Here is a 14,479-nt window from a genome sequence, read left to right as displayed (position 1 = left end):
TTTTGCTGCTGATACAAATGAAATTAATCAGTTGTGGCAGATTACGTGTGTGCTAAGACTTGATTATTGGTGATGAGTCTATTAGGGATCCCCAAGTCCACCTGTAGGTTTGATGATTCACTAGAACAACTCACAAAAATCAGAAAACCTATTACACAAACAATTTATTACAGCGAAAAGATATAAATTAAAATCAATAAAGATAGGCAGAATGGATGGATTTCAGAAAAACCAGGTGCAAGCTTCCAGTTGTTCTCTCCCAGACAACACTTAATTCTCTCAACCATGATGTGCAACAATATGTATGAAGTATTGCCAGTCAGAAGAACTCTGGAACCTTGTATCCAGGGGTTTTGTTGGGCATCAACCACATGGCATGGACAGCCCATGTGACTGGTCTTACTCAGTCTCCAGCCCTTCCCAGAGTTCAGACTGGTACAGCATGGCCCACAGTGTGGGAGTCAAATTAGCAGTGTTTTTTATATAAATTGAGCTATTTACATAAATTATCTGGTACATGGGCCAGGGATGTAGCTCAGTGGCAACAGTGCCTGCCTGATAAGTACAAGGCCCTGAGTTTGATTCCTGGTACCAAAAAAGAAAGAAATTATCTGGTACAGCACAGAGTGTCAGATCTACACAGAAATTGTTATCAGGCTCAGCTTGCCTCACAGGAGTTGATCCAGGGAAGTCCTACCTTTGTTTTTGTTTTGAGGCAGGATATTGTTTTGTAGTTCAGGCAAGTCCTTTAGCTGAGCTATTCTTTTACAAGACAACTATTAGAGACATTCCTGTGGTTTACATTGTTATAAGTTTTCAAGAAGATTGTCAGCTCAAAACAGGAAACTAGAATGGCCCAATAGTCTTGTGCTGTGAATTTAAATTTTTAAAAAGTTTTTTAAAAAACATTTTTTTATAAAGACGCAGTATATTACAAAACAGTACAAAAGTGTGCAGTTGGTCTTGCAGGGGTCCAAGTCCTGCTATGACCTGACTTCCACTGGGCTGAGTTACTGTCATGGAATTCCCACCAAAAACCATTAACTGATCTCAGTCTAGAAGCTTTGACTATATCATTGAAACCCTCTGTGTATTACTTACGGGGAAAAAAAATGGTTTTCTGTTAATAGAAGGGGCCATTTAATGAAAACAAAGTTATATTTCACTTAGTAGTCTCCTAAAACATCACGGGGCAAAGTGGGATTCCACACTGCAGGATTCTTTGTATACAGGTTTTATGTATACATGGTTTATTCATACTCACTGTTATGGATAGGCAGGGAGTTTCTCAAATTTTGTAAATCCTAATGTGGCAGTTAACATTCATGTGCATTTCCATGTTATTGGAGGTATATTTTCATGGTAAATTCCTGGAGGCAGGTTTGTTAAGTCAGAAAATGAATGCTTTTGTAATTTTATTACATACTGCCAGATTCCTTGATTTAGAGTTGTGCCACTTTGCCTTCTCAGCAGCAAGCAGCATATAAAAGACACATCCAGGGCCAGAGATTTAGCTCAGTGGTTCTACCACCTGCCTCACAAGCACAAGGTCCCAAGTTTGTTCCCTGGTACCAAAAAAAAAAAAAAAAAAAAGACATCCTACATAACTCTCCTAAGAGTGGTACATTTTAAATTTTTGCTAGTCTTAAGAGGTGAGAAAGGTAAGATAACTGGCACTTACTAGATTTGGCATGTAAATAGGTATCTGTTGCCAAGCTAAAACATAAAATTTAGTTCCTTTTTGTGTCATCACTCCTGACCATACGTATTTTAAGCATTTAAATAAATACACCAATGATTTTTTTCTTTTGTACTTTGTAGATTCTTGTAGATACTGTTTGGGCTCTGTCATACTTGACAGATGGTGGGAACGAACAGATACAGATGGTTATTGATTCAGGGGTTGTGCCGTTTCTTGTGCCCCTTCTGAGCCACCAGGAAGTGAAAGTTCAAGTACGTACTTTAAAATTTTTTTCTTGCTTACATAGAATTGTTTGCTATAACCAGTGAGCTTATACAGTACAGCCAGGCTTCAATTAAGACAGTTAGCACTGATCCTCACTCAAGCTTTCCCTGTTAGTCTCCTGAGTGTGATTTTGTTGATGTCCAAATGTTTCTTAGGCCTAGATCCTTTGCTAAGTTTCAAGACCATATAGTCAATTGTTCTTGACCCCTTAGACATACCTTCTAAGAATTCCTTCAAGCATTCTATCGCCATTTCAGCCAGACAGAAATGAAATGATCATCTTCTCCCACCAAATTGACTTCTCTTCTAGTATCACCTTTCAGTGGACAGCATATTCTAGGCTAGATTCTTTTATTCCTTTCATTTTACATTCTTTTCATTCAGCTCTCAAATCTGCCCTTTGTCTGTCTAGAGCCCTCGAGCCTCTGGTTTAGTTTAAGGTTTATTTTCTTTGTCCCACTAATTTTAATAGCTTCCTAACTACACATCCTGTCTTTCTCCGACACTGATTAGGGGTAAGGGGCTATTAGGTCTGCTAATCACACTTCTGCTAAAGTCACTTTTTAGTTGGAAATGTGTGCTCATTAGTAATACATATGAATAGCTATTTTAAAACTGGGACCTTAAGAGTTTTTATTTCAGTTTTCTATTTTTAAAAATCTTTTTTCTGGCTGGGGATGTAGCTCAGTGGAGCCTCGTCTGTCTGGCAAGTGCAAGGTCCTAAGTTGAGGGGTGGGGCCAATCTTTTTTTCTGACAATTTTTCACAGTTTTTCCATAAAGTTCAATTTTTTTCATAGACTATTGCTTAGATTTCAGAATTGCTCATTCTGCTTATTGCTTTGTGTAAGGATGGAATAAATATTAATCAGTTGTTCCTTACATTTTTAATTTTCTCAGGATTATGAAAAATACAGAATCAATTTCATGATAAATAACTTTAAAAATTTGTTTTTAATCCCTGCCCTAGACTGCAGCACTCAGAGCTGTTGGCAACATAGTGACTGGCACTGATGAGCAGACCCAGGTTGTCCTCAATTGTGATGTCTTGTCACACTTCCCAAATCTTTTATCACACCCAAAAGAGAAGATAAATAAGGTAAGGCATGTGTAATGTCCTCACCCATTATATTTCTTTCTCTTCATTTATCTCATTTTTAACTGTCCTGTTGTTTCTATTGTTACATGTTTGAGTGTGTTTTTTCTTCAAAAACATTGCAATTAAGATGAGAATTGTTTTAAGGTGATCTATAATTTTATGTTCTAACTTTTAACTGGTTCCTATAATTGCTATTCTGATTATCATGGGATTTAAAAATACTTTTTTAGACTACATACGTTTTTATAGATTGAACAAATCACCGGTCATTAAATTAGTAGCCACTAGTGAAAGTACATGAAAAGCCTCCCACTTGACTGGCTAGTATCTCTTTAAGCAAATAGATCATAATTTAATCTGCTACAGAAATAGAGTGGACCCTAAGCTGGAGTACCTAAATTCCAGATTATAAAAAGTTGTTCTATATAAGATTTCAACCTTAAAACACACATTTATTGTTAGTTGTGGTTTTTCTATCTGGTGTATCTCCCATAACAAGTTTCAAGATTTATCCATTTAGTAGTATTTATCAAAAGTTCATTCCTCATTATGCTGAATAAATACCCTGTTGTATGTGTGTTCCATATTTTGTATATCCACTCACCTATTAACATTTAGGTTGTTTTCAATCTTTGGTTATTATGTATAAAGCCATATAAATAGCTGTATGAATCTTTGCTTTCATTTTCTTTTCATTTCCTGGATATATAGCTAGGAATTGCTGGGTCATGGTAATCCCGTGATAGCTTTTTGAGGAACCACCAAAATGTTTTCCAAGATGGTTGTACCATTTTAGATTCCCATCAGCGATATATTAGATTTTCAGTCTCTCCATATTTCACCAGCATTTATTTTCCATTAAAAAAATTATTATAGGCATCCTAGGAGGTATTGAAGTGGTATCTCATTATGGTTTTAATTTGCATTTCTAATGCAATTTTATCTGCCTGAAATGCTGCCTTCCTCAAACCTAGCAGAATTGATCATTTCTTCTATGTCATAAATGTTTACATACTTGCTTAACTATAATTTGATTTGGATTCTCATAGAACAGCGTATTATCAAAAGTTATATTTTGTGGATAAACCTGTTCCGGTGAATACAGAGAAACCAGAGACTCTCAGTTATATTTATTGAAGAAATTTTAATATTGGTGATTTTTATGACTGAGTGTATTCCATAATTGGAAAAAACTTGGAAATAAAAAAGCCAGACAAAGGGGTATATAAAGACATTCTGGCCTGGAGAAGGAAAAGGTTCATACAGTTATGTACTCGGGGTCAGCAAGCAGAAAGTTGCTTGAAAAGTTTTTCATCTTGAGAATTTGTAACTTACATCTTGAGACCATTGTGAGATCCTACAGGTAAAATTTACCAACATGATTTTTTCCCCTTAGCATTTTAATTTAAAAATGTTCAAATCTACGGAACTTACAAGGAAGGCAGCCAAGGTGTAGTGGTGCACACCTGTAATTCTAGCACTCAAGGAAGCTAAGGCAGAAGAATTTCAAGTTCAAGCCTACTCTGAGCAACTTAGCAACTTAATGAGATCCTGTCTCAAAATGAAAAATGGAGGGAAAGAGCTAAATGTGAAGGCCCTGGATTCAGTCCCCAGTATCGCAAAAAGGATAAGGGAGGAAGTGGAGGGAAGGAGAACACTCATATCCTTTAAACACAAATTGACCAGTTGTTAACATCTTACCACAGTTGGATGGTAGAATAAATTTACAGTTAACTCTTTCACTTGTGGAAGAGAAAGAAGGTACACATTTGACAATAATATTACAGTAAGCCTGTTTGTGCTTTGTAAATCCTTTAATGTTACACTAATACAGTATTTGTTATTTAGACCCATTGTAAACTAGTTAGATGCTTAATTTCTATGAAATACTTGATGACCGTATTTTCTGAATAGCTGTTTTTAAAATAAAGCAGTTCATCTTTATTACTGTAGTAGTTTTAACAACATACTCCAAAACTCAGTCTTGTACTTATTTCTGCCATTTAGCGGGAGCTAATGCACAGAAATGTAAGCTGCATGAATGAAGATTTTGGTCTGTTTTGTTCACTGGCATATTACAATTGCCTAGAACAGTGGTGGCGAACCTATGGCACACATGCTACAGTGAGCTGTTTATATCATTGAAACCTCTATAAAAGGTTTGCCATTACTGGCCTAGAATAATGTGTAGCTTGCAGTAGGCTTTTGTGTTATTGAATGAGTAAATGCCTCGTTGATGGGACACAGATTTTATAGATGAAAATTTCTGTATAATTTATTTTAAATGGGAGATCTTAGACAACCAAGTCATTTTTTAAATGTAATCATTTTTAACATAACTCAGGTTATTGTATATATAAAATATATTTAAATATGTAAACGTATAAAAGCACTAAAAGATATACTTTTTCAAATAAAACTGTGCCCTGTATTTTGTCCAATTATAGGAAGCAGTATGGTTCCTTTCCAACATAACAGCAGGCAACCAGCAACAAGTTCAAGCTGTAATAGATGCTGGATTAATCCCTATGATTATTCATCAGCTTGCTAAGGTTAGTCAGATTATGAGCTCATCATTTCTTCTAATCTGTTATAACTAAGACATTCCTGATAAAAAATTCATCTTGTGCCTTTTAACCTTCAGGGAGACTTTGGAACACAAAAAGAAGCTGCTTGGGCAATTAGCAATTTAACAATAAGTGGCAGAAAAGATCAGGTGAGTTTGGAAAAAAGTAACTATCATAGTTGTTGCTTTTGGAAAGTACACTAGTTTCTCATGTTTAGGAGTTGCTGATTGTTTTTTATCTGTACTGTATTCTTTTTGGGTAAAAGAAACATAAAAATATTTCTTCTTTGTCTAGGTTGAGTACCTTGTACAACAGAATGTGATACCACCATTTTGTAATTTACTGTCAGTAAAAGATTCTCAAGTGGTTCAGGTGGTTCTAGATGGTCTAAAAAATATTCTGATAATGGCTGGTGATGAAGCAAGCACAATAGCTGAAATAATAGAAGAATGTGGAGGTAAGAATGGATTAAAGAAAAAAGTAATTGAGGGCTGGGGATTTAGTTCAGTGGTTCCGCTGCCTACCCCGCAAGTGCAAGGATCTGAGTTTGATCCCCGGTCCAAAAAAAAAAAAAAAAGTAGTTGAGCATTGCAACTCTAAAATAGTCATTCCTTTAAAGGTAATTTATTAGAAAGAAAATCAGTAGGGTACATAGTCTTGTTGAATGATCAAAATATATTGCTGTTCTTTACTTGCTATATTAGCATTCCAGAAGGATTCTCCAGAGACTATTAGTTCCTGAGATTGAGATAGAGATTGAGATGGTGGTCAAAATCACCCCCCTGATGATTGATTGCCATTGCTTTTTAGGAAACACTAATATTCTTTGTATTGAGTTCATTTTCCAGTGCTACAACAAAATACCTGAGGCTGGGCACTTAGAAAGAAAAGAGGTTTATTTAGCTCACGGTTTTAGAAGTTGAAAGTCCAAGACAGGGTGGCCCTATTTGTTCAGCCTCTGATTAAGGCTTCAAGGCAGTTGGCATCATGGTGGAATGCATGCAGGAGGGAAACAATGGAACTGTTTTGCCATGACAGTCACAAAAGATATTGCACGGAAGAATATTATTCAGGTTTTAAATTTATAAATTCATGCAGCTGATGCATGGAGTAAATATATTGAAAATACAAATGAAGGCATTCTCTGATCACTGTTCTAAAAAATTACTGGCCCAGGTTTATTGTGACTATAGGACATAAGAATGCTATTCACTTTTTTAAAAGTTCTTAAAATTTAAAACTTCATCTTCTGGTCCAGGGACTTGGCTCAGTGGTTTTGCTGCCTGCCGCGCAAGCGCAAGGACCCTAGTTCGATCCCTGGTACCAAAAAAACAAAAAAAACCCAAAAAACTTCATCTTCTATTTATATCAATTAATGATTTTTTAAAAACTATTTTTTGTAGTTATATAAAATAACAAAACAAACAAAGACTTAAAAACTACCATATGAGTCTGAGTATATTAAAACAGTCTTGGGAGATCACAGGTCTAGTACTGTCACTAACTTGCCTTTTTACCTGAAATAAATCCCTTTCTGTCTCTGTGCAACCGTTTTTTAATCTGTTAAATGGAATGTTGAGGTGTATTTTAGGTTGCTTACCTCAAGGACCAATGTACTTTGAAGGCTTTAAGGAAGAAGAAATTAGTACAGTGTTGACTGTGGTTTATCTGTTTCTTTAGACTCTCATGTTTGGGGGTTAGGGTGTTCTGAAATTCCTAGGATTTTCCCACAATTAGAATGTGCACACTTTTAACCAGCCAACTATGAACTGAAACCTCTAGAAACTGTGAGCTAAAATACACCTTTCCTTTAAAACAAAAGCACACCCACTTTTGATGACTGTCTCCTTAATTGTTTTTTTTTAATCAGGTTTGGAGAAAATTGAAGTTTTGCAGCAACATGAAAATGAAGATATATATAAATTAGCATTTGAAATCATAGATCAGTATTTCTCTGGTGAAGATGTAAGTATATTTTAAATATGGTGTGTCTGCATATTTACTACAAATTTTCTTTATCATTTATATTTCCTAAGTATATGATATATTTATATTAGCTACTCCATCAATCATTTCTCTTTGTCCAAAACTTCAATATAAGGTACAGTTTTAAGTTGTTAAAAGAATTCTTGTTGCATTTGTAATCTGTTAACTGTGAATAAATAGTAATTACAGAAATGATGTATGCTTAGATAGGTTAAATAAATCTGCAGATACAGGAACTTAAGAAAGGGACAGTTTTTAAATGTGTGTTCAATTTTAACTTATTAAATTTCTTAATAAAATTATTACTCATTTACCCAATATTTTTAAGTGATTATTCATATAGAAGTCTCTCCTAAGAGGTAAAAAAATTAATTCAGCTCATACCATAATTACAGTATTGAACATAAAGGATTTTTCCTTGCTTTAATAGATCGATGAAGATCCTAGCCTCATTCCTGAAGCAACACAAGGAGGTACTTACAATTTTGACCCAACAGCCAACCTTCAAACAAAAGAATTTAATTTTTAAGATTAATTGAGTGCAGCATCTTCCTCACATTCAATATGAAGCACCACCAGATGGCTCCCAAATGATAAGAAAACAACAGCAACAAAAGGCTCCAAAACATACATGCCTCTTCGTTTTGATGCTTCTAAGCAAGCCATGTCTCAGTCACTTTGCAGTTGCCAAAAGTCACTTTCACATGGACTGTAAATGCATATGCATGATTTCTTAAACTGTTTTAGAATTCTCCTTAACAGTCTCAACTACCCTGTTTTCCCATTCCCTGGTGCCACATGCTGACAACTGCAGTCTCCAGTTTAGGATATTCCATACTGATGGCGTGTCAGCTGCTCACTGATATTCCTTTGGAAAATGGTGCGTTGTGGATCAAGACACTTTGGTATGATGCATCTTCACATTGGAAGACTAAAGAGGTGCAGTATGATCTGAGCCTCCACCATTGTCCTCCACAAACATATTTTCATACTCTTTATTTGGAAGAATAGATTTTAAAGTACAAGCCAAATGATTTTCATTGGTGGAACTGACACAAAAAAAAGTAACTTAAAAACAGAAACTTGGTTATTGATTAAACAGATAAGTTTAAAAAACAAAACAAAACTGTACTTCATATACCAGTAATTGATGTGTTTATTATCTGCCTCAGAAGCCAGGGTTGGAGGAAGAACTTTAGATATGGATGGTAATGCTTTCACCGTTATACATAATTTTTAAGAACACCAAGCCCTATTTGACCACTCATTTCAGCCTGTGTGTTCCTGCTGTTTTGAAGTAATCAAATGCTGTGCATGGTATTTTACCTGAGCTGCAACCTGTTACAGACTTGAACTTCTGTTTCAGTTGAAAGCAAGAGTCCCTGACTACAAAGGAAACGCAAAAACAAAAAAGCCAAAAGTATTTTTAAAAAGCAAACAAAAACTGCAAAGATCTAAAATACCCATTGGTGATGTTAAAAGTCTTGCTTTCAGCTTTCAGGAGTTAATATTTTTTGTTTTAATTTGATAATTGGATATGGTTGATTTATATTGGGTTTAAACTGTGGAGCTTTCATGTTTACTGTAATTTAGTCTTAAAATATTTTTTACTAGTAACCAGTGCTTTTGATAATGTGGTTGGCAACAAACCAGCAGTTATTTAGAAGAGTTGTAAGACTTCATTGAGTATTGGGAAAGTTACTTCACATCCTACTCTAAAAGCATTGGCACATATTAAAAGACCCCCCCCCCCAAAAAAAGATTCAAAACAGGGATCTATGTAGAGGAATAATCTGTGGTAATTTGACAAAACCTGATTTGCAGTGATCTTTTAAGTAATTCTGGCATTACTATTTAAAGTCAGTGCTTTTGGTAAATGTCTGACCCAGATATTAATGGACAAATAAGGATTTGAAATTTTTGAACTGAATAATTTGTACTGTTGCAGAAATGGATTTGTTGCTCTTGTTTACTGGGTATAATTTCCCAATGTGTTGATGTGAAGGGATAGAAAAATATAAACTAATTTAGTTATTCGATGGGGATGTATTTACTGTGATGAAGATGAGACAGATTCCATCAAAGCTTTACAAATCAGCTGGGGTGTTTTCACTGATAAACAACACATAGCAGGTGTGCATTCATTACAAGTATATGTATCTGCCAAGGTGGAGCCACTTTAAAGAGTGAATTTTGTCTTGTATCTAAGGTAGATACAAGCGTATGTTTAAACTGCAAGATTTTTACTTGCTAGAGAATCTGTTTTAATATAGTGGTTTGGCCTCTGATTATTTATAGGTTTTATAAATTTTAGAATCAATTTCTCTTTAAGGTGGCTCAGATTTTTCAACTCTTGTGCACATAAAATTGAGTTGAAGTTCATTGTGCCTTTTTTTCTTTATCCAAATTTTGAGTTAAAGCTTCATATGGTAACTGCATCCTGTTCAGACACTACCGTCTAGATTTTTGCAACTGTGTGGTGTTCACTAAAAGTAAGAATAACAAAGCAAATTAAGGTCACAAACTTCGGTGAAACCCTTAAAGTCCAAATCTTCTTGATATTGTGAATTGTCCCCCTTTCTAATTTCTTCTAGACTCTCCATACTTAACTGACAGTTACCTTTTGAAATTTTGCACACGTTCAGATTAAAATTGGGCCTCTACTGTGATGATTCCTATTTCCTCTTACGTTTTAATGCAGACTAACATTTAAGTGAACATTAACATCAAGTAGTGCAGACATATGTATGCATTTGCTTGATTCAATTTATTGTGACCTTATCAGTTTTCAATTGGAATTGCACCATTTCGTAGATAAAGGAAACTAAGTATATTGCTGCACTTTTAAGTTTTCAAAACAGTGTTTAAAAATTGCATTGTTTTGTTTTTTTTTTTAACTCATTTGAAAAAGACTAAAACCTTCTTTCAAAAGAGGCATCTAAACATGTTCCTAATTTTGTATATGGGCTTAGGTTTTGTAACCAATAAAAAAAAAGCTGCTATCAAATATGATAAAACATTCAAAGACTTATTTCTGAAAATAATTGCTTAGCTTTGTTTTCCGTATGTATGGTTTAGATTTGGAATTGTTTTTTAACGTATCAATCACAATAGGAGTAAAGCATAAATTACTCTTTCATTGTATTTTGGTATCTCTTTCCAGCTCTAACAACAATGACCAATAACTGCTAGAGAACATTTTATGACAAAAAGTACCATTATTTACATTTCCTAAGTCGCCATGACAAAGCACCACAAACCAAGTGATTTCAAACAATAGAAATTATCATACAATTTTGGGGTCTAGAACTCCTGGGCCATATTCTCTGGGCTGGAAAAAATCCTCCTTGCCTCTTCCTAGCTTCTGGTGGTGGCTGGCAATCCTTGGTGTTCTTAGCTGGTAGCTGCATCCTTCCGTTCATTACAAGTCCCTCCCCTTATGTATCACAGATTTTTTTTGTTTCTTTCTTTCTTTTTTGCAGTACCTGGGATCGGACTCAGGACCTTGTGCTTTCAAGGCAGGCATGGTACCACTGAGCTAAATCCCCAGCCCACTGATAGATTTAAACACTAACTTAGAAAAAGGCCATTTATGTGAGAAGATGTTATGATTATGGCTTTCATGAAACAAAGCAAACTTTAAGGCCTGACTAACCCTTGAAACCATGTAACTTATAACATAGAAAATAGTAGTTGAAATAAACCTTAAAGTTTTAACTTGTTAGGTAGATTTTGTGGCTTTAAATGAAATCTTGGATTAATTTTTTTAAAAAGAGCAGCCAACCTTTTGAGTATAGAAATACTATTTTTGTATAATGCCACTTCAAATTATTTTTGAAAGAAGTCAGTGTATAAGTAAATAAATGTGATAGTACTCATATAACCTTGCTATCATTTCCTTCAGAAGGGGCATCCTTTTCAGGGGATTATTTTATCATTGCAGGTAAATAAGACAACTAGCATGAATGTCAGTTTAACTGATTGTTAATTTTTTTAACCTTGTTGAACTCTGGGAAATTTAAATCTCTTTGAGGAATGGAATATAATTATTATAAATTCTGTACATTAAGCTATGAGTCTTAAGCTATATGACCCAAAGATATGTACCTACCACTTACTTGTCTGAAGCTTAAAAGGATCTCTCCATCTCTCCTCTCCCTTTTTTTCCTCTCCCTCCCTCCCTCTCATATCTATCTGTGTGTCAAGAGAAAGTATTTGGGGAAAGGATGTAGGAATGCAACTTGTTTCTACAATTTATTTGCTCAAGAAATCCCTCGACTAACTTTGGTTTGTATTGAGTTTCTCAAACACTGCACTATTGACATTTTAGTCTAGATAATTCTTTCTTGTGTGGTGTTTGTCCTGTGCACTGTGGGATGTTTAACAACATCTCTGTTAGTGGGACCTAATGCTCCTCCCCTAGTGAACATGATGAAAAATGTCTTTAAACATTTTCAGATGACTCCTAGGGTCCAAAACCTTCTTGTTATGAACCATTAGCCAAATGCAGTCCTGTAGAAAACTGCTCAAATGAAGCAGCGTAAATTATGACTTTGTTGTATAATGCTCCCAGACTTACCTCAGATGCATAATATAAACAGGAAACAAAAATGTACCTTTTCTTCATTCTGAGTTAGGAAAAGTCACAGACCAAATCACCCATCTATGGGAACTGTAAGGTGTACTCTGCCTCATCTATTGCAGGTTAGTGGACAGGGAGTAGTCACCCTCTTAAATGTATCCTGTGGCTAAAACATGGTTGTATAAAACAAATGTATTGATTGACTAAATCTTTTCAACACTACCCTATAACAGTGTTTTTCAAACACTTAATTGAAGATCTTTAAGTTCTATGGGGAAAGCTGGGATTGTACTAGGAAATTATAACATTGAAAAGTCAGTTCTTGAAGCCTTGTGAGAGTCTGGCTACCATAGGAAACTTACAAGTTTATTATTAAATGATTAAGGGAAACTGGGTTGGAGGGTATAGCTCAGTGGTAGAACACTTGTCTAGCATGGGCAAGGCCTCGGATTACTTCCCAGCACCACACACAAAAAAAGAAAAGGGAGTGGGGGGATGCAGGGGAACTGTGGCTGAGCCATGCTGTAAAGGAAGTGTTCCCAGCAGGGGATTTCTTCTACATTGTCCCCTGCCCTGCCCTAACAGGTTGACAACCACCTTTTTGAGTACTTCTCTTTCCTCAAATTGTACCGAAAGATACATCAGGCCTTATACCAAGAAATACATTAAGCCATAAGATAAACAAGGAACATGTTCATGGAACAGCAATTTTACTAGATGGTAAGTTAAACAGTTTTATAGTAACTAAATCTAAGTGGTATAAAGGAAGGTACACATTTTACATAATGTTTTAAAGATACAGTCAGACTTTTGAGGCAAGCCATTTTATGGAATAGAGGTGAGAAAAATTTAAGAAGCAAAAGAAATAAAGGGAACTTGTTTTACTTTATTCACTAGCTTTAGTTGCTATAAAGTTGTGTTTTTTGTTTTGGTATCTGGGATTGAACTCAGGACCTTGTGCTTGCCAGGCAGGCATGGCACCACTGAGCTACATCCCTGGCCCTTAAAGTTGTTTTAATCCTGAACAAAAATCCCCCCTCTTAAATGTCCCATCATTATAAATTAATCATTTTGATTGGGACCAGGTTTTTGTTATTTGCAGATAGCAAAAACTGCTGGTTATGTGCTCCTTCCTTTAGCCAGAGTACCCAATGTGTTTCTTCCCTCAGGGTTACAAAATCTTTGCTGAACCTGGTTCTCGTCAGCTTATACACTCTATGGTATCCCAGCAATAAAGAGTGGTGCAACTGGTTTCTGGGTACAGTTGAATGGGAACATTCTATTATCTGGATGTTTAATTCTAATGTGGAAAGTTTTCAGTTATTCCATATTTCTGTTTTTTTTTTCCTCCTGGTCCTGGGGATCAAACACAGGACCTTGCACTTGTGAGGCAGGCGTGGTGCCACTGAGCTAAATCCCTGGCCCTGCATATTTCTATTTTGGAAAGCTTCATAATTAGATTTATGATAAAGTAACAGCCTCAACTTTCTTTTTTTTTTCTTTTTTTTCTCAATATAAAGTAACAGCCTCAACTTTCTTTTTCTCCTCAGCTTTCTTTTTATTTTTTGTTTGTTTTTGATGGTCAGGATTGAGCCCAAAGCCTGTTTTGGTGTTTTGTTTTCTTTTTGAGACATGGTCTCACTGACATGCTACATTGCCTAGGATGGACTTGAACTTGTGATCCTCCTACCTGAGCTTCCCTGAGAGCTGGGATTACAGGCATGCTTCACCATGCCTGGCTCTTATCTATACATATCCTTTCAGTGTCTTCAGACTTTTATGAATAAGCACTTTGAGCCTTCAGAAATATTCAAATACTGTTTTTGAGCTCCCTATCCCATGCAAGATACTGTGTTAGGGCACAGGATACTTTTTTAAAGGTCATAGGAATAGTAAAATAATATTTATGATAAATATTAAGAAAAAAGTGTCCAATGATACACAAATAATAGAAGGAATTAGCTTCATGAAATGATAATCAGGCTGATGGCGAGCCCTTGCTAAGTGCTAGCCACTGTTAGGAGCATCACACAAATGTCAATTCAGTCCTCCAACAACTCAAGTGAAGGTTTCGTCAAGCAGAGAAGTTAAAATTTCCCCAAATAACACAACTAATTGTGGTAAAAAGCCTGAGTTACTTGTGCAGACTGACTGAAAAAATCTTCCCCCTTTTTTTTTTTTTTTGGTACCAGGGATTGAACTCGGGTCCTTGCGCTTTTGGGGCAGGCAGTGGAACCACTGAGCTAAATCCCAGGCCCTGAAACAGCTTTCTGACAGTTGT

The 14,479-nt window shown here is 35.5% G+C and overlaps 1 protein-coding gene across 4 annotated transcripts in view; it reads left to right on the top strand.

The window, feature by feature from the left end:
• Kpna3 (karyopherin subunit alpha 3) overlaps nt 1–10,635 on the top strand; it is a 58,781-nt gene extending 48,146 nt beyond the window's left edge. For all 4 annotated transcript variants that reach the window (XM_004844152.4, XM_087197352.1, XM_087197353.1 and 1 more), the window contains 7 exons: nt 1,822–1,953; nt 2,935–3,063; nt 5,511–5,615; nt 5,708–5,779; nt 5,925–6,087; nt 7,501–7,595; nt 8,047–10,635. In XM_004844152.4, the coding sequence (XP_004844209.1) occupies nt 1,822–1,953; nt 2,935–3,063; nt 5,511–5,615; nt 5,708–5,779; nt 5,925–6,087; nt 7,501–7,595; nt 8,047–8,145 (795 nt within the window). In that variant the 3' untranslated portion in view covers nt 8,146–10,635. The remainder of the gene's footprint in view (nt 1–1,821; nt 1,954–2,934; nt 3,064–5,510; nt 5,616–5,707; nt 5,780–5,924; nt 6,088–7,500; nt 7,596–8,046) is intronic.
• The last annotated feature ends 3,844 nt before the right edge of the window (nt 10,636–14,479 follow it).

This window comes from Heterocephalus glaber, unplaced genomic scaffold (genome assembly GCF_053883595.1).
Source record: "Heterocephalus glaber isolate CG9 unplaced genomic scaffold, H.glaber_assembly_v1.0 deba00001666, whole genome shotgun sequence".
Taxonomy (NCBI): domain Eukaryota; kingdom Metazoa; phylum Chordata; class Mammalia; order Rodentia; family Bathyergidae; genus Heterocephalus; species Heterocephalus glaber.
This window is presented reverse-complemented; position numbering and strand designations above follow the sequence as displayed.